Below are 20,369 nucleotides of genomic sequence, written 5' to 3'. Positions count from 1 at the left end.
CTAAACTACTCTAAGGTTTAAATTTATTTTTGTAAATCTAATAACCCCCGGCGATCAAATAATGGCAATAACTTCTTAAGGACATTTTGATATTCTTTATTCCCAGAAAAACAGGTGCGACGGAATTTCCTAGCCCTTTCATCATCATCCAAGAGGCTATGGATATCGGCATCTTCACTATTATTCGTTGTCATAATGGAACGATGGGCCAAGAGACCATTAACAGCTGGAAAGAGAACAAAAGGATGATGAATTAAGAACTCATCAAATATTTCTTGTACTTACCCAAAATTCGACTCTCCTCCCATTGTACAAAGATTTCATGCAGGCTGGGTATGTGTCCTTTATATTTCAATTTCCTCAGAGTTTCACTCAAAATCCCATGATAATACTGTATCAATTTCTCCTGCACCTCAATGTCCACCAGTAAATCAGATTGTAATGAAGTATTAAACAGATAATGTATATCCACAGCCACCGAAGACCAATTACACAGTTGGAAATCAATTAACATAATATCCTTTAGGGATTTCTCCTTCCCACCCTCGCACTTTTCATATAACATCATTATGTTATTGGTCCACAAATCACCATGATTTAGGCTATAGAAATTCCAAGGATTTGGTGCATAGGCCTTGGTGCAATATTCCACAATTTTAGAAGTTAATTTGTCTAACTTATCCGCATAATATTCACCCAATTCTGGGCAATTTTTGGCAAAATGGGCCGCCTCTTGGGTCAAATATTCAAAAACACAACAAAATCCTTTGGTGTGGCGATTAAACATGCCATGGTCAAATTGCTCCAATAGTCCACCCTGACGTTCGTTTAAAACCGCAGCAGCTGCATGGAACTTGGCCAATTTCTTCATAGACATCCTGATGTGGGGAAGATCTAAACCCCGTGTACGATCTGCCATTTCATAACCCTCCACAGTTAGATCTTCAAAAATGATTGTCGAACGCTCATAATCCACTTTCAGGGTTTGGGCAAACAGCTTTTCCATATCTCCCGATTCCTTAAGCACCTCCGCCAATTGTGGCAAAATTTGTTCATACATTTTCATTTCGGTATTGTAGATATCATAACCCGACATGATTTTCGACACAACCGGATCATTTTCATAGGAATATTTCATAATAAATGAAAGAGTTTCGGTTTCGGCATTTCCTTCCCTTGAAAATGAGATCTTTATGCGGCTCATAACACTGGCATAATTTTCACCATTTGCCGTGGCGGGTCGTATATCCACTTTTGTTATTTGCACTGTCTGATCCTTGAGATAATCCTTGAGGACTTCTTGCAGATATTCATTGGTAAGCCATTTCGGGGCTTGCCATACATTATTTTCACACATATTTCCGCTTCAAATATAGCAAAACGTTAAGAAAAATTGAGATAGGGTCTTGTTCCTAGAGTAATCCAACTGTGATAAGGCCACAGCGTGTGGCGTTCGCCATTTATATCTGTATTTCAGATATAATCTCCGCGGGTGAAAATTTGCTGAGTAATTTGTTACGTCATAAATTGCAGGGCCCTAATCTAAAGTTTTCTGTTTCTTTCTTCGTTTTTGTTTTATAATGGCAATTATTTAAATAGTCTGGAGGGCCAATAAAACTAAAGATTTTATTTCGTTTCTTTTGTTGGGAGAACTCGCGTGGCAGTCAAATAAATTTCCACTACTGTAAAATGAGAAATAAAAGATGAGAAAAGTTCATTATCTTTTTTGACATCTCGAAAAGTTATTGTTCTAGAATATTGTTGTAAAAAGCCTAAAAACCTCAAAGCCTGTAGGCAAAGATATAATAGCAGAATTTATGCAAATTAACCCTTTGGGAGTTAATACTTGCAAATGGTAGTAATATCTAATATCTGATTTAAAACAATATACAATGAACTTCTATATCATTAGAAAGAATCAGTCGGTTTTGCGATTGAAATACACTCTCAGCCAATGAGGGCATATCCTTCAGTACATCCGTATATTTATATCAACTATATACGAACATAAGGTAGATATATTTTTTGATATTATTTAAAAAATAACAAATCAACCAGTAAAGAAAGTCTTAAAGTCGGGCGGGACCGACTTTATGATACCCTACACCACTTTGCTAATTTAGTAGAGCTCCGCATAACAATTAAAAGTTTTTATGGGAGAATTCAATCATACACGCTACGAGAATTCAATCATACACGCATAATTATAATTTAAAGCTCAAAGGACGAAATATGCCGAAGCACTTGTATATTTTAAATTCGGACTTGTATTGCCCATTGGTGCAAAATTAATTTGAAATCAGATAAAGATATATATGGAAGCTATATCCAAATCTGAACCGATCTCGATAAAATTTGGCAAAGATATTTCTGAGCTGTAATTGATATACTTCCCTGAATATCGTTATTGTGGAGTGCATATTATGGCTGTAGGTAACAAATACAACAAATCGGATGAACAATATATATGGGAGCTATAGCTATATCTGAACCGATCTTCACCAAATTTGGCATACAACCTTCTAGACTCAATTCGGTTGCAAGTGCCAAATTTCATCGCATTTGGGCAAATATTGGACCTTTGGTGTACAATCAAAAGTAAATCTGACAAAGTTAGGGAGCTATATCCAAATCTGAACCGATCTCGATAAAATTTAGCAAATGTATTTCTAATATATTTCTCCAAATATTGTTGTTACAGAGTGCATATTACGGCTGCGGAGGACAAAAGTAACAAATCGGATGAACAATATATATGGGAGATATAGTTATATCTGAACCGATTTCGAATTCAAATTTTGTATACTTATTTTCAGGTCCAATCTGATCGTACGTGCAAAATTCCATACTATTCGAACTGATATTACACGTTTGATGCACAATAAAAGGCAAATCGGACGAAGATATATATGGGAGCTATATCTAAATTTTGACCGATTATCTCCAATTTCAATAGGGTTCGTCCTTGGGCCAAACAAATGATTTGTGCAAAATTTCATCTGGATAGGGCAATAAATGCGAACTGTACTTTGTTTATAAAAATACATGGACAGACGGATGGACGGACGGACATGCATAAATCGACTCAGAATGTGATTCTATGCAGATCATCAAAAGGAACTATGGCTCTATCTCGTTTTCTTTTGCCTGTTACAAACATATGCACAAAGACAAAATACCCTGACCACCTTGTGGTGTAGGGCATAAAAACATTGAGTTCGGTCGGGCCTAACTTTTATTATCCTCCACCTTAGGGTAAAGGAAACATTAGACCCCATTATCACCCACAAATACCAATTTTAAGACGAATCCGAGAAAAAAATGTGCCGAATATTGGTAGGTACCGTTATAAGGGGCTATACCAAAACGTGGACAGATATATCCCATTTTCAATACAAATTATCCTAGATACAATACAAATTGTGCTGCCAAGTTTTGAATCTCTACGTCAAAAAATGTGTGCATCATCGTGATTTCAACAGACAGACAGACGGACATCGTTAAATAGACGTAGAATTTTATGCTGATCATGAATACTTTTATGAGGTCTACGACGAGTATTTAGGGATGTTACAAACGGAGTGATACTTTTTTCACTTTATATGAGACATGTGATAATTTTTAGAAAATGTTAAAATGTGCATGAGGAATCAGCGTTATGTTTTTCAAAATCTTAAACCCTATGTGGGGGTACCACAAGTAATGGTCCGATCTCTACCATCTTATAACCCATATTGTGTTGATGGAAATAGTGAGATGTAACAGGTCTGAATGGAATCGGACGTTAATTTGGCGTTTTATGAGCTTCATGGATATTCGAAATTTTGATTCTGTGTGGGGGAGGTACCAGAAGGAGTAGACCAATATACCCCATCTTCACAGCAAGTCTTGTGTTAGTAGAAGTAATGGGATGTGTGAAATATAAAGAGAACCGGATCCTTTTTTTTGGATTTTATAATTGTTTCGGTTACTCAAAACTTTAACCCTATGTGGGGGAGGTGCTAGATGGAATGATCCGATGTCTGTCATATTTCTTACGGATCTTGTGATAATAAACATATTGAGATGTGCCAAGTCTGAATGGAATCGGATGTTAATTTTTATAAGCTTCATGTTGACCTTTTAATGAAAATGTTTTGTGGGGAAGAAGTGGACCGAAATATCTTCACACCAGACCTTGAAGTTTGAAGACAATCGGACTTTTATATGACTTTTTTAAGGGAGGTATTTGATGGAGTGGACCGATATTGTCCATTTTCGCACCTGATGGAAAAATTAGGAGTTCCAAAGTTAAGCAAATCGGATCATCCTTTATCTTTCTGTACAGTAAAATATTTGTTTGAAATTTTCGACCTTTTGTTGGGAAGGTACAAGAAGGAGTAGTATTGCCCATCTCCGAACTCGATTTAAGTTTTATAATAATAATACGTAGAACCAAGTTTGGACCAAATCGGATACTCCCGTTGAGATTTATTGTGCACACCAGATAGACAGAAAAAGAAAGATAAAGCAGAAAAAGATTTGGTCCAAAGAGACCTAGAGTCTAAAATCGTTATTTAGATGAGTCACGTTTTGGCTGTATCAAATTATACATAGCATCTCTAGCCATATGGCCTAGGATATAAAAACCTTACAATTTAAGCTCAATGGGTCCTTAGTACTTTTGAAAGGTTCTACAATTAAATCTTTCTCTCTCTCTCTCTCTCTTTCTAAAGGTACTTAGAATATTCCTTAAAATATCAGCGATTAAATATCTATTCTTTAAAATATTCAAAATTAAAGACCTATGGGCCTTAAAAATTTTCTTCAAAAATCAATATTTAAAGCTCTATGGGTCATTAAAAAATGTTAAAAAATACACGATTACGGTTCTATGAATTAAGAAATATCTTGAGAAAATATACAATTAAAAATCCCTAAATATACTATTTAAAAATCCATAATTAAAGCTCTATGGCTCATTAATATACAAAATTCTATGAGTCAAAAAGGTATCCTTAAAAAAATAATCTTTAAATCGACGAAGTATGTTCAGTAGGCCATTATTTTAATAATATTTTAATTTTTGTTCTGGAACAGGCAATTACAATGATACTACTTCACAAAAACAATTTTATATTTTAATAAATTTACTTCAATTATCTATTTCTTAATTACAAATAGTTAGGCTAAAACTAATTTTGTATATCCAGTAAACCATACCGATCCAAATATGGCAGGAAATGTTGAACGATTTTCTGGTGGCGTTTATTTTTGTAGCAATTTTGTCGGAAATTTCGGGCACGTTCACTGTCGCCAATCAAACAGTGGACATCGGCATCATCACACTGATCTGAGGTGGCAATGGCTTGATCCGAGAGGATACCAGTAACAGCTGGAAGACAAAGGAACAGCAAGTTAATAAAGAGAAGTAAAACACAGAAAATAACCTGCAACACCACCGAAGGGAACAGATATGGGGTCTTTCATCATGTGAGAGTCATATGAAACTGACTTTTCCAAATTTACTTTTAACTTTTTTATATATGGCATACTTTTAGGCGCTCTCCACATATTATTTAAAAACCTAAAAGATATGCTTTCTCTACTAATAAACAAATGTTGTTTAATAAAATCAACAATAATGAGAGTAAGCCTGACGATTTTTGCAATAGTAAAGTATATATTAATTTATATATGGTATATGTACATACTATACATATAGCAATTCTTTTAGGTTTAAAAATTGTCGGGAGCGCTTAGAAATAGGCAACACAAATGCTATACAAAAATTATAAAAATTACTTTACATGCCGCTCATTTACTCAAGAAGTGTCACACCTCAAAGAGTGTCACATCTCAAAAAAAAGTTCAGTTTCGATAAAAACGCATTTTAAGTTATCGACTGAAATTTGACTTCCCGAATTAAAAACATTATTACACAAAAGTGATACAATTACATTGACAGATATCAGTGCTATTTTTTTGCGGAAGACCAAGCATGGTCTGAAGTATTCAGGTGCTTCAAAAACAGTCCTTCAAAAAAAAAAAAAAAAAAAAAAACAAGTTGAAATGCAGTAAGTTTGGCCGGACCGAACTTTGAATACCCTCTACCATTTCGAACGAATTTGGAAATTTTCAAAAATAAAATCCTTAAAAAATTCTGTTAAAATTTTAAAAATACCGAATATAGCCGTTATATTGGGGTCTATCGACGTGGACGGTTAATCATGTAGCGAAAATCATAAAAATAACATATATAGGGAGGTACCGTTATATCGGAGCTATACGATGACCTGGACCTGCATAGACAATTTTCTGTCACAGGCTGGAGCATCCATTACGAACTTCAAATACGACATCTCAAACAAAAATTGACTAAAATCGTCAAAATACCGAATATAGGGAGGTACTGATATATTGGACCTATACGAAGACCTGGACCTGCATAGACAATTTTCTGTCTTAGGGTGTAGAATCCATTTCGAACTTCAAATACAAAATTTGAAACAAATCTAGTGAATAATGTCGCTTAAATCATCTATATACCGAATATCGGGAGGTATCGTTATATGGGGGCTATACGAAGACCTGGACCTGCACAGACAATTTTCTGTCATAGACTGTAGTACCCATTATGATCTCTAAATACGTAATTTGAAACTTCTCCGGTGAATAATGACGCTAAGATAGTCAAAATACCGAATATTGGGAGGTATCGTTATAAGGAGGCTATAAGAAGACGTGGACCTGCACAGACAATTTTCTGTGATAAGCTGTAGTATCCATTACGAACTTCAAATATCAAATATGAAACAATTCCAGTGAATAGTGTTCCCAAAATCATCAAAATACCGAATATCGGGGGGATCGTTGTATGGGGGCTATGCGATATCGTGGACCTGTATAGACAATATTCTTCCAGATGGTAAAGAACTCAGAAGGAACTCCTTGTGTGGATTTTCAGATAATTCCATTGACAAATTTGGCTACAATCATCGAAATACCGAATATATGGGGTACCGTTTTATGGGTGACCGACATGGCGCATCTTCGAACTTGACCTGCAGACAAAAGACTGATCTGTGCAAAATTTGAGCTTCCAATTTTAATTCGTTTGGACTCTAGCGTGATTTCAACAGACGGACGGACAGGGCCAAGTCTTTTAACTAGAAATTTTACGCTGATCAAGGCCTTTGTTGGGTATAAAATTATTATTTCGAGGAGATACAAACGGAATGACGAATTATTATTTCTATGAGTTACAAACGGAATGAAGAACCTAATGTACCCTCCATACTATCTATGGTGGAGGGTATAAACATAAATTCAATTGAGGTATTGAAAAAATAATGCAAATCTATGGCCGGCGAGGTCCAGCTGCTAAATTGGAAATCCACAAATAAAACGTCCTCCAATTGCTGATGGCTCTCCTCCTCATTTTCCCCCGTAGAGTTAGTGTTCCCATATTTCACCATAATATTATTGATCCACAAATCACCATGACAGAGAGTATAAAAGTGGTGAGGTGAGTTTGTGGCATAAGCCTTGGTGCCATACTCCACCACATGCGGCAGCAGCTTCATTATCTTGTCATGATAATATTTTCCCAAACTTTCAACGGTGAGAGCATATCTAGCACTTTCTTCAATCATGTATTCGAACATGCAACCCAAACCGCGAGTATGTTCATTAAAAAGACCTCTATCGAATTGTTGCAAAGCTCCATTGAGCTGTTCATTTAACACAGCTGCGGCGGCATGAAATTTAGCCAACTTCTCCATCACAAAGCGGGCATGAAGTTTATCGAAACCTACCAAACGATTACCCATGACATAGTTTTTCGCAGACAAATCTTCAAAAATTATCGTGGCCCGTTCATAGTTCACATTTAGGGTTTTTGCAAACAGCTGCTCCTGCAATGCACCCTCATCGGCTTCTTGTAGAATTTTTGTGATTTGTGGCAACACCTGTTCATACATTTTCATTTCGGTTTGATAGAGATTATAACTTTTCATCAGATTTTGCAGAACGGGATCACTGTCATAGCAACATTTTATGATAAACGATAAATCCTGGATTTCTTCCGACTGACCCAGACGGAAGTAGATTTTTATGCGTGTCATAATACTGGCATAATTTTCACCATTTGCTGTGGCAGGTTCCCAATCAATTTTTTCTATTTTCACTTCACCATCCCCGAGATAGTCTTTTAATATTTTTTCCAAAAGTTCTGAATCGTTTAGCCATTCCGGAGCTTGCCATGTAACCGTATTATCACTCATTGTGTGTAGTTTTTTTTTAATTTCTATTCTAGCGCTATCTCAGTTCGTCTATGTGCGGCGGTCTTATTCCAACTGATACTGCCTGGAATTAACTTTACAGAACAAACGACAAGCTTTATTGTGACATATACATACATACAGACATACACACGAACAGCCAAACTATCCACTTAATTTAAATGTGTTTCTAATGAACAATATTGAAATACAGTGGGGACGGCATAAACGGAACGGGAGATCATCTCGGAAAAAGATCTTTATTAGGTATTCCTGGGAAAAACACCCTCAAGAGATCTTATCGGGGCAAATGATTTTCTACGTACAAGAGGCTAGTCTTCTATGATAAACCCCCCCCCCCCCAAAAGGGAACAAGAGATTTTCCATAGATCTTCGTTGGATTGACTACATCTTTCAGGTCTTCTCTGTACAAAGAACCTCTTTTCGATCTTCCAGAGACAGGAGACAAATCTTACAAGTCTTCTAGATTCTAAAGACTTCTTGAAAACCCTTTTTATGTACATGTCTTCTTTTCCCAAAAGGACCTCTTTAGCTCATTTAAGGACATATTTTGGACAGAAGACCTCCTATTGATTTTCTTGGAGAGAATTACCTCCAAAATGTATTCTACGAACAGAAGACCTCGTACAGATAGGGAAACCTTATACTATAGGTAGAAGATACAATATATTATACAATCTATAGAAGACGCCTTGTCGCGGGCCAAAAATTTTTACAGGGGATCTCTATATGCCGGAGACTTTTCTCTCTTTAAAAAAAAGGACCTACTATTATTTTCTGAACAGAAGATGTCATATTGATTGGAGACGATCTAGCGATGTCCTTCAGACCGTCTACCTGTCTACCTAACAAATGGAGATCCTTATAAAGACGTTCCAAAGAGCTTTTATAGACGTCCAACACAACTTTTCTGGACTGACATGAGGCTTCTAGGGTCAAATGACAAGCTTTTTTCGGGGAGAGATCAGCAGACATCGTAACGGAGGTCAAGAATACTCACAGGAGATCTCTAACAGGTCTTTAATATGTCGGAGACTTCTTATAGGTCGAATATTAAAAAAAGTGGCTTCCTACCTGTTCTTTCTGAATAGAGGATGTGTCTTAGTACCGGATACCGCCTACAGGTTTTTTTATGGACAGAGAACTTTATATAGGTTTAGTATTGACAGAATATCTCCCTCATGTCCTCCTGCAGGTCTTTTATTGACAGAAAGCCTTTTTGTCATGATTCCCTAGATGACTTTCTGCCCATAATGGAAATCAAGAATTCTTACAGGGGATATACATCAGGTTTTTGATATTCCTATAATCATGTATAGTCTGAAGGAGATCTCTAACAGGTCTTTAATATGCCGGAGACTTCTTATAGGTCGAATATTAAAAAAAGTGGCTTCCTACCTGTTCTTTCTGAATAGATGTGTCTTAGTACCGGATACCGCCTACAGGTTTTTTTTATGGACAGAGAACTTTATATAGGTTTAGTATTGACAGAATATCTCCCTCGTGTCCTCCTGCAGGTCTTTTAGGGACAGAGAACCTTCTTGACATGAGTCTCTAGAAGACTTTCTGCCCACAATGGAGGTCAAGAATTCATACAAGGGAATATATAACAGGTTTTTGATATACGTCATGTATAGACTGAAGACCTCATGCAGGTCTATTAAGAAAATATGCCCTCCTTGGTCTTCTTAGGACCGGATACCGCTTACAGGTCTTGTATGGAAAGAGAACTTTCTATAAGTTTTGTATTATCTCTCACGTGTATTTTAGGAATAAAAGTTCTTCTGTAGGTCTTTCATGGATAGTAAATCTCCTTCAGATATTCAAGGTAAAATTACCTAAAACACAAGGAAGTAAGCAGGATTAGGCCTCATCTGGAATGACTAATTATACCCTTAGCCAAATTACTACAGAAATAACGGGTTTAGACTCTAGGTCTCTTTGGAGTCGATTCGGCAATGTCCGTTCGACAAGCTGTCTGGCTCGTGCATGATAACTCATGAAGAGAGATTTGGCCCAAACTTTGGAATTTGTCCGGTATGGAATGAAGACTATTAAAAGGTTCTTCTAAGTGTACTTTCTGAAGAGGAAATGTCTTATTGGTCTTCTTACCGCCTACAGATCTTGCATGGATAGATAACTTTGTGTAGGTCTCTCTCTCATGTCATCTAGGAAAAGAATTGCTCCTGCGATTTTTTATGGACAGAAAGCCTTATTCAAATCTTCTAGGAAAAGATGATATACAATGCAAGGAGGTATGCAGGATAAGAGCCCTCCTCCGCAATGACAAAATATACCCTCAGCCATATGACAAAAGAGATTAGATATCATTTAATATGACCAAAACGTGCCTCATCGAAAGAACGATGTGAGACCCTTGGACGAAATCCTTTTAAGGACATTTGGAGTCGATCTAGCGGTGTCCGTTTGTTCTCCCGTCTGGCTGGTGCTTACGATTATATAACTTAGTACCAGTTAAAGTATCACTTCACTTCTTCGTGTTCCTTACCCAAAAAAGGTCAACGTTTACCCCCCCACCCCCACAAAGGGTTAAAATTAGGGGAAATCATGACTTATAGAATGCGAAGTAAGAGTCTTTGCCTTTTGCTTATCCCAATATACCTCTAAATCTGGTATGGAGATAGGATATGCCGAACCACTCCTTCCGAAAACTTCTCCACAACGGGTCAACATTTTCAATAAACACAACCCTGATTAAATACAAAATGATCCGAATCTTTTAAAACTTGGGATATCCCACACAGTCACAGAAAAAAAGTTCGTCTGAGGCACTCCATCTATAAAGAACCTTCATAAAATCCCTCAGCTATGGAAGGACTTTGTAGGGTTTTCTATCTTTCAAACACAAAAAAAAATGATTATTTTTTATCAAACCAAAATGAATGCTCCCCTATATTGAATGTTGGGAGAAGGATTGTCTACTGAGGAACCATGAAGTTGAATTGAAAGTACACTCTTATTCCAAACCCTTTTTATTGTACATCCAGCAAACCACAGCGATCAAAGTATGGCAAAATTTGTTTAATAATATTTTGATGGCGTTTATTTCTATAACAGTCCAAACGGAACTTCTTGGCTCTGTCGGTATCATCGACCAAACAATGGAAGTCAGCATCATCACATTCGTCCACTGTGGCCACTGCCTGGTTTGTCAGGGTCGTTATAAGGGCTAGAAGAAATATTAAAATATTTTTTTGAATTATGTAATTTCAAATTTATTTAATAAATATTTTTAATTTCACCTACCCAAAAACTTCCTTTCCTCCAATTGGACCCACAACTCATGCAATGTCGGCACGTGACCGTTGTACTTGAATTTCTTCAGCATTTCACTCAAAATTGAATGATAGAATTGTACCATTTCAGCCAAGAAATGGACATCCATTTGCAACTCCGGCTCCAGCGAGGTATTGAAAAAATAATACAAATCAACTGCCGGTGAAGACCAATTGCTGAATTGGAAGTCCACAAATAGCAGATTCTCCAATTTCTGTTGAGAACTCTTAGAATTCCGATACTGCATTAACATGTTGTTGATCCACAAATCACCATGGCATAAGGTATAAAAATCTGCTTCATTCCACTTCGAGGTGGCCTTGATGCCATATTCCACAACATGGGACTGGAGTTTCATAAGCTTATCATAATAATACACACCCAGGTCGGGACAAGTTTTGGCAAAATTTGCACAGGTTTCGGTAAAATGCTCGAACATACAACCCAAACCCCGAGTATGGCGATTAAATAAACCCCTCTGAAACGATTCCAAGGCACCATCCATACGTTCATTTAACACTGCTGCAGCTGCATGAAACTTCGCCAATTTCTTTAGAACCACAAGGGTATGATCCTTATCCAAACCCTTAAGACGATCGGCAAGGCCATAATTTGTTGCTGCCAAATCCTCAAAGATAATGCTACACCTCTCATAGTCCACTTTAAAGGTTGTGGCAAATATTTTCTCATTGTCTCCGGATTGTTTGAGAATTTTGGCAATCTTAGGCAATACCTGTTCGTACATTTTCATTTCGGTATTATATACATCGTAGCCGTTCATAATGTTCGCCACAAAGGGATCATTTTCGTAGGAACATTTCATAATCATGGGCATAGTTTGGATCTTGGAATCACCCGCCGTTTTATATGAGACTTTTATTCTTGTCATAACACTGGCATAATTTTCACCCTTGGCCGTGGCTGGTTTCAGTTCCATTCCCTGCAGCCGAACCGTGTCATCTTGCAGATACTTTTTCAGCACATCCTCTAGATACATTTTATTTAGCCATTGTGGCGCTTCCCAGGAAATCGTTTCACTCATAGTTAACTTTTAATGGACGCGTGTCGAACAGTGTGCCCGTTGCGGACTATTAGAATAGATAAAAGCTTCTGTTAGCTGATAACGGAGGTGTTATACCTTTTTATGAGATTTTCTTTTTATACGCCATATCTGGCATTGTGTTGTACAGGTGGTACTAGATAAAATAAATAGGAAGTAGGGATTATCTATATCTATATAGGAAGGTCAGGATAAAATAATCTTCAACAACTTGAATTTGAGTTAACTTCTGGGAACCCTATATCCTAAATTTCTTTTCTGGTGTATTTTCCACATATTTCCTGGAAAATGTATTGTATTTTCTTCAGTCATTAAGTGTGGCTATTGAAATTTCCTAATAAGGGCATTTGAAGTTCGCCTCCACTGTTATTTTTTACTGATGCTATCTCGCTCCTATATTTACATTGTGAAATTTTAATTGAGATAAATGTCATTAATATAAATGTCACATCTGAAATTTTTTATGACACTTTGTTTAGTAAAGCAATTAAGCTTATCTTAACCATGTCTATTATTAGGCTTCATTACAGGCGTTTCAGTTTAGCGGAATGGCTGAATTCAATGAAATGTGTATCGGATTTTGTTACGATCTTTCGAAAAGAACAAAGGGTTATGATTTATATGGGAGAGAGAAAGAGAGAGAGAGATGAATATATAGAATGAGTGCAAAAGAGATTGGCTTAAAGAGTGTTTATGGCCTGCTCGATGCTAGGGAGGTCATATAGACGAGACGGAAGTCTATATAGACGTGCTGACGTACTTTACATAGACACAATGGAGTCCACATAGAGGAGCTGGAGACCATGGAGTCTATGAATATGAGTTTTAGATCAGGGACTCTATATATATGCGAACTGGACATCAGGGGTCTTTACAGAGTAGCTGGAAGTCAGGGGGTTGGTATAGAGGGGCTGCAGGCCAGGGTTTCTATTAGGACGAGCTGGTGGGCCATGAAGTCTATATAGACCAGCTGAAGTCCAGGAGTCTATATAAAAGTGCTGGAGGTTAAAGGTATCTATAGACGAGCTGGGGGTTAAAGGTATCTATAGACGAGCTGGAGGCCAAGGAGTCTATATAGACGAACTGGGGATTAAGGAGTCTACATAGACGAACTGGAGATCCGGGGGTCCTTATAGACGAGCTGGAGGCTAGAGAGTCTTTATAGACAAGCTGTAAGACGGGGTATCTATATAGAAAAGGTGGAAGTCGAGGGGTCTATATAGACGAGCTGGAGACCAGGAAGTCGAAATAGACGATCTGGAGACCAGGGAGTCGAAATAGACGATCTGGAGACCAGGGAGTCGACATAGACGAGCTGGTGGGCCAGAAAGTCTTTATAGACGAGCTGGAGGCCAGGAAGAGTACATAGACGAGCTGGAGGGCAAGGTTTCTTTATAGGCGAGCTGGTGGGCCAGGGGGTCTACATGGACTAGCTGGAGGTCAGGGAGTCTTTGTAGACGAGCAGGAGGCCAGAGAGTCTACATAGATGACCTGAATGCCAGGAAGTCTCTAAAGACGAGCTGAAGGGCCAGGGAGTCTCTGTAGACGAGCTGAAAGGCCAGGGAGTCTCTATAGACGAGCTGAAGGGCCAGGGAGTCTCTATAGACGAGCTGAAGGGCCAGGGAGTCTCTGTAGACGAGCTGAAAGGCCAGGGAGTCTCTATAGACGAGCTGAAGGGCCAGGGAGTCTCTATAGACGAGCTGAAGGGCCAGGGAGTCTCTATAGACGAGCTGAAGGGCCAGGGAGTCTACATAGACGAGCTGAAGGGCCAGGGAGTCTACATAGACGAGCTGAAGGGCCAGGGAGTCTACATAGACAAGCTGGAGACCAGGGAGTCTACATAGACAAGCTGCAGACCAGGGAGTCGACATAGACGAGCTGGAGGCCAGGAGGTCTACATGGACTAGCTGGAGGCCAGGGGGTCTACATGGACTAGCTGGAGGTCGGGGAGTCTTTGTAGACGAGCAGGAGGCCAGAGAGTCTACATAGATGACCTGAATGCCAGGAAGTCTCTAAAGACGAGCTAGAGGACAGGGAGTCTCTATAGGCGAGCTTGAGGGCCAAGGATTCTCTTTAGGCGAGCTGGAGACCAGGTAGTCTATATAGACGAGTTTCTACATAGACTAGCTGGGGGGCAGTAGGTGAATCCCTCGGACCCATAGGTGAATCGCCCGGACCATAGGGGAATCCCCAGGACCCATAGGTGAATCTCGTAATTCATAGAGGAGTCCCACCGGGACCCATAAGGGAATCCCCATATCCCATAGAGGAACTCTCTGCGTTCATAGGAGAATCCCCTGACCCCAAGGGAAATCTTCCGGACCCATAGGCAATCCTCAGGAACCATAAAGGAATTCCCCGGACCCATCTGTGAATCCCCGGGCCCATATGTGAATCCCCAGGACCCATAGGGAAATCTCCAGGGCCCATGGAGGAATCCCCAGGACCCATACGGAACCCCTCATAGTGGAATCTCCTCGGGGACATAAATGGAGTCACCCTGGGACCATTGAGAGATTCTCCCATGGGCCACAAAGGAAGTCATCATATGATCATTGACACAATCTCCCCGGGACCATAGGTGAAACCTCCCTGGGTCCATAGGGGAATCTCCCAAGGTCCATAGGGTGTATCCACATGTTTCAGGTATTCGACAGCGTATTCTCCGGGCCCTGTTGGTCTTCAGCTAGTCTGTATGGAAACTTGTATAGGGTTTGGCTATAGATCAGTTATCTGATGAAGTCTGTTGGTGTAACTGATGTCAATAAAATTGTTGAAGGTCCTCTTTTCAAAATATCTCCAATAATATTGATACAGAGCTAAGGGGTTGATTTTTGACATTTTTCATATAAAAGTTGTTTTTTTCGACTCTCTATATATGACGTCTTTTTCGGCAAAAGGCTTCCTGAAAAAGGTTCCTACCTTTACTCTGTTCCACCTTTACTCCCTAGATAATAAAAACATATTCCAATTTAAAAATACCTTTCGATAAACCGCTTAACAGGACCTTCTTAGATGTTCACTCTAGAAAAAAGTTGTAGGTGGAACCTGGTAGGCCTGGAGGGGCAGACGTCTAGACTTTTTTTGCACATTTTATATGGAAAGCTAATTTTTCGCCTTTTCAAACCCCAGAAGAACATTTTCACAAAATAATATAAGAGCTTGTTTTAATAAAATATCCTTTAATCCTTCCAAAGTTTTGCAAAAAAGAATATGCCTATAGAATATGCCTATAGGATTTCTTGATTATTTTCCACCTCTTTCCCCTGCAGAAGTATAACTGCTTACCATTTATTTTCCTCTAATTACGAATAATATTTTTTTATGTAACCAAATCTGGGGTTCAAAATAAACCTTAAAATTAAGTACTCCTTCCAATTCTTTCCAAACAAACTCCTCATTGATCGACCTCCAAAAGTCCTTTGTGGTCAAAATATGGCAATAGGAATTTGAGATTTTCCTGTATAATGGGATTATTGTTATAAAGACGGGCTTTGAAATTCATGGCCTTCTCATCTACATCCATTAAAGCCTGATAATCAGCATCGGTTGGATCTTGATTCAACATGACTGGTTGGATGACAACTCCCGAATGCAAGGCTAAAACAAAAATAAAAGTATTAAAACAAAGAAATAAAATCATTCTCAAATAAATGCTCACCAAAAAATCTCTTCTGTTCGACATGTTGATGGAACGTCTTCAAACTTGGTATGGGACTGGAGGAATATTTCAGTTTCCCCAGAGTCTCCGTAAACCAATGATGATAATATTGAAACAAGGCATCCTGATGATTCCTACGCAACGGTTCCTTCAACGATGTATTAAAGAAATGATGTAAATCCAAGGCCGGAGAACCCCAAAAGGAGTATTGGAAATCAATTAATATTACATCAATAGGCTTCTTGGTTTCCGGATCATATTTGAACATAACATTGTTTGTCCAGACATCACCATGGGCAAGGACATTCACATGTCCCTTCGTGGGCGTAAAGCAACGCAACCCAATATCCATGTAGTACGGTTCCATGGCGAATATTTTATCGGCATAATATTTCGAATTTGGTTGCCTCTGCAAGTATCGAGCACACGACAAGAAGTTGTTAACGAAAAACGTCTTATATGTATCGGTGTATTTGTTAAAGAATCCTCGATCGTATTTCTCCAAACAACCCTTTTCCCGCTCATTGAGCACCGCCGAGGTCGCATGCATTTTTGCCAATTTCCTCAAGATCAACTGGACGTGCTCCACATCAAGACGCTCAATGCGATTGGCCATCACAAAACCCTGTTGCGAAAGATCTTCAAATATCAAAGCCTGTCGCTTGTAATCCGTATACAAGGCATTGGCAAACAATTGATCCTTATCACCGATCTCAGCCATTAGTTGATTCAGCTTGGGCAACACCTGATCATAGATAGACATTTCACGATTGAAAATGTCATAGGGTTTCATTTTCTCCTTGGCAAATTCATCATCTTCATAAGAATTTTTCACGAGCAAATTTTTCTCCTCCTTCATGGTGCTATTAAGGCGATCGTAGCTCACTTTTATTCGGGTCATAACACCACCATAATTTTCACCTTTACCAAAGGCAGCTTTTATATCGAAATTTGTTATTCTCACAGTTACATCGTGATGATATAGCTTCAGGACTTCCTCAATGTAGTCCTGCGTTAGCCAGTTGGGAATTGACATGGTTTAAAGGGTTTCTTTTGTGAATTAGTGCTAATATTTTGTTGAGAATTTAGAATTTCACACTTGTCTTATGTTGCGGTTTGTTTTAGACTGAACCTTTTTGGATGTAAGCATTTCTGTTGACCGCTGAGGAAAAATGTGAGATTTTATTCACCTAGCAGTGAGTGATAAAATTTCTCTTATTTACATTAATTGTTACACCATTTCTCATGAAAATGTTTGCATTTCTATGCATTTACACTGTTAAATATATGAAAATTTATTTATGCGTGTAAGTTATGCATAGCATTTTAGGTCCTTGTTTGTAAAGGAGATCCAGGACGTACGCAATGGATACTTTCTGAATATTTTCTGAACATAAAAGAGTACATTTTTGGAAAGATGGTTTCTCAACCCCCCTGAAAAACATTCTGTGTACGTCCCTAGATGAGTCCGATTTAATTTATTATATCTACAGGAGATATTTCAAGAATATCCTTTTAATAAACCTTCTTCTTTTGTACAGAATAACGAATTAAGGACTTTTTTAAAGAAAACCTTGAGAAGATATCCAGACTTTTAGAAAATATACAGTTTTAAGTCTTTTATGTGAAGAGGATCTTTTGAAGATCTCCTGTCTGAAAAATGTCATTTGTAATTTGTTTTTCTTTTGAAGTACCTTTCGAAAGAATAGTGCCTATAGAATACAATTTTAATAAGTTCTCTCTTTCTTTCTAATGTCTTTCTTAAAAAGAATTACGTCAAGAAATTACAAAGATCTCACTGTGGAAGACCATTTGAAGTTATCTCTCTAACGAAGAGCGTTAAGAGTCGAAGAAGATCTCAGCATATTTTACCTATATACTGAGTTTCTTTAAATATTTCCTCTCTAGAGGAATTCTGACTATATGAGTACTTTTGGAGTTTTTTATTCTTTACAATTGGCCTTTCCAAATTCTTCTCTCTATAAAAATCTCTGTTTACAGAAGAGATTTAGATATCTCTTTTTATTAAGAGACATTTTAAAGAGCATATGCAGAAGACCATAGAGAGTTTTTCTATCTACAGAGGATAGTGCGAAGAGTTTTCATCTTAACAAGGCTTTTTAAGGTTGCCTATGGAACATGTCTTCTCTCTATACAGGAGACTCTAAAGTAGGGAAAATACATTTCTTATGTCCATGCTTATAGTTGTCCTTCTAAAGAATTTGTTTTAAAAAAAACCTTTTATTCTTTGATAGTTTGAGGTTTTAGAAGGTGATTTGTCTTCCGAAGACCTTAAGTAGGCTTTTTTATCTCCAGAAGTCTTTTAGAAGGTATTTCTCGTCTGAATACCATTGAATTTTTTTACCTACAAAAGGCATTTTAATTTCTCTGACTATTGGAAGCCTCGAAGGTTTTCTAACTATTTATTTAAAATGCGTTTTCTTTATAGAAGATCGTCCTTCTCTATATAAAAGTTTTTCTGAAGGCCATCTCTCTATAAGAGACATTATGAAGATCCTCTCCCAATAGAAGACCCTCTGAAGGCTTCCTTCTATAAAATACCTTCTTTCCATAGAAGATTTTCTCTCAATACATTTCTTTGTGCAGGCCTCCCTCTATATAATACTCTCTATAAACTACTTTCTGAAGTTTCTTTCTTTTTCTTCTGTTAACGGCTTTCTTCCTTAGAAGGATCTCTGTAGAATATATTCTGAAAGCCTTTACTCTATAGAATATCTTCTGGAGACATATTTCTATAGGAGTCCTTCTCTTTTTGGATGGTCGTCTTTGCCTTTTCTATAGAAGATCTTCACCATGTAGAAGATTTTCTGAAGAAACTCTATCTTTAAAACATATTCTAAAGGTCCTCACTCTGTCGAATGCATTCTGAAGTTCTTCTCTCTATAGAAGATCTTCTAAATTCATTTTCTCTTTAGAAGACCTCGTGAGAAAATCTTCTATAACAGAAGACCTTCTTACTATAGCAGACATTTTCTTTATAGAAAAACATCCTAAGGTCATTTTCTATAGAATATTTTCTGATGTCCTTCTTTCCATAAAATACCTACTCTAGAAAAAAAATATTTTCTATTGATCCTCTCTCAATAAAATAACTTCTAAAGGTCTTTTATTCACAACTCTTTTTCAAACCTTCTCTCCCGAAATACTTATCTCTTTAACAAAACAACCAAACCAACAAATGGACCAAAACATGTTCTGCCTACCAAAGACGTTTTTATTCCTTTTTCTATGAAAGACTTGGGGTATTTTTGTTTCTACAGAACCCTCTAAAAGATCCTCCCTCAATAATAATACAATTTTGATAGTATTCGATCCGACTCGCCACAATTCCCAAGATTTGACATTCCAAGGAATTCAGGTGGTATTTGCTCACTTTGAATCGGAACTAAAAAAATTCGAAATGGTTTTTAATTCGCAGCAGCTTCCATTTATTGGGACTTCCTGATTTTCAGTATTTTATTTTAGCCACAATTTGCAAGCAAATTGACTGGAAACTCAGTGGAACTCGAGACGCACACGGTAAGCAATTTTAAAATCATATTAGAGAATTTTCGTACTATAGAAACATTTACTTAAACTTGTAAAATATACTAAAAATTACGATTAGGAGCAGGACAATTAGGCCCTCACTCTGGGTACCTCTTTGAGAGGAAGGAACTTCCTTTCATTTTTTTTCTTACCGAAAGGCCTAAACTTTTATAAAAAAAGAGGTCTTTCTTAAAAATGTTTAAATCTGGTTTTTGAAAATCTAAACTGCACCGCCCTATCATTAGTTTCTTTGTAGAAATTTTTAAGGGACGTTCTGAAATTTGGTATTTGGATTTCTGATAAGGAAGAAAATCATATTCCAAAAATATTTGTTCAATATTAGTACAAGATTTGGAAGCATTATCACCTTTGTAATTGTAACTCCCTTATGGTGGGGAATATAAAAGTTCCATTAGACCTAATGCCAATATATCGGACACAATCCCGTCTCGATCCGTTTTTTTAAAACAATTTTGAGAAATTAATTATGAAAGGTCATTGAAAGTTTTATAATCTATAG

At 37.6% G+C, this 20,369-nt stretch overlaps 3 protein-coding genes across 3 annotated transcripts; all 3 read right to left on the bottom strand.

Moving 5' to 3' along the window:
• Positions 1 to 8,348, bottom strand: LOC101893440 (uncharacterized). Its single transcript, XM_011296127.3, has 5 exons — positions 7,263 to 8,348; positions 5,430 to 5,514; positions 5,203 to 5,374; positions 286 to 1,364; positions 1 to 226 (listed from the first exon to the last, which is right to left on the bottom strand). The coding sequence occupies exons 1-5, from the start codon at positions 8,262 to 8,264 to the stop codon at positions 24 to 26; spliced, it is 2,541 nt and encodes an 846-aa protein (XP_011294429.2). The 5' UTR covers positions 8,265 to 8,348; the 3' UTR covers positions 1 to 23.
• A 2,909-nt stretch (positions 8,349 to 11,257) lies between these two features.
• On the bottom strand, positions 11,258 to 12,732 carry LOC101898797 (uncharacterized). Its single transcript, XM_005188138.3, has 2 exons — positions 11,550 to 12,732; positions 11,258 to 11,472 (listed from the first exon to the last, which is right to left on the bottom strand). Exons 1-2 carry the CDS (start codon positions 12,619 to 12,621, stop codon positions 11,276 to 11,278), a joined length of 1,269 nt encoding a protein of 422 aa, XP_005188195.1. The 5' UTR covers positions 12,622 to 12,732; the 3' UTR covers positions 11,258 to 11,275.
• Positions 12,733 to 15,874: 3,142 nt separating this feature from the next.
• Positions 15,875 to 17,447, bottom strand: LOC105262120 (uncharacterized). The gene is made up of 2 exons (XM_011296129.3): positions 16,301 to 17,447; positions 15,875 to 16,239 (listed from the first exon to the last, which is right to left on the bottom strand). Exons 1-2 carry the CDS (start codon positions 17,334 to 17,336, stop codon positions 16,037 to 16,039), a joined length of 1,239 nt encoding a protein of 412 aa, XP_011294431.1. The 5' UTR covers positions 17,337 to 17,447; the 3' UTR covers positions 15,875 to 16,036.
• Positions 17,448 to 20,369: the final 2,922 nt, after the last annotated feature.

This window comes from Musca domestica, unplaced genomic scaffold (assembly GCF_030504385.1).
Source record: "Musca domestica strain aabys unplaced genomic scaffold, Musca_domestica.polishedcontigs.V.1.1 12, whole genome shotgun sequence".
Taxonomy (NCBI): domain Eukaryota; kingdom Metazoa; phylum Arthropoda; class Insecta; order Diptera; family Muscidae; genus Musca; species Musca domestica.
The sequence above is the reverse complement of the archived record's forward strand: the minus strand, read 5'-3'. Positions and strand labels throughout refer to the sequence as shown.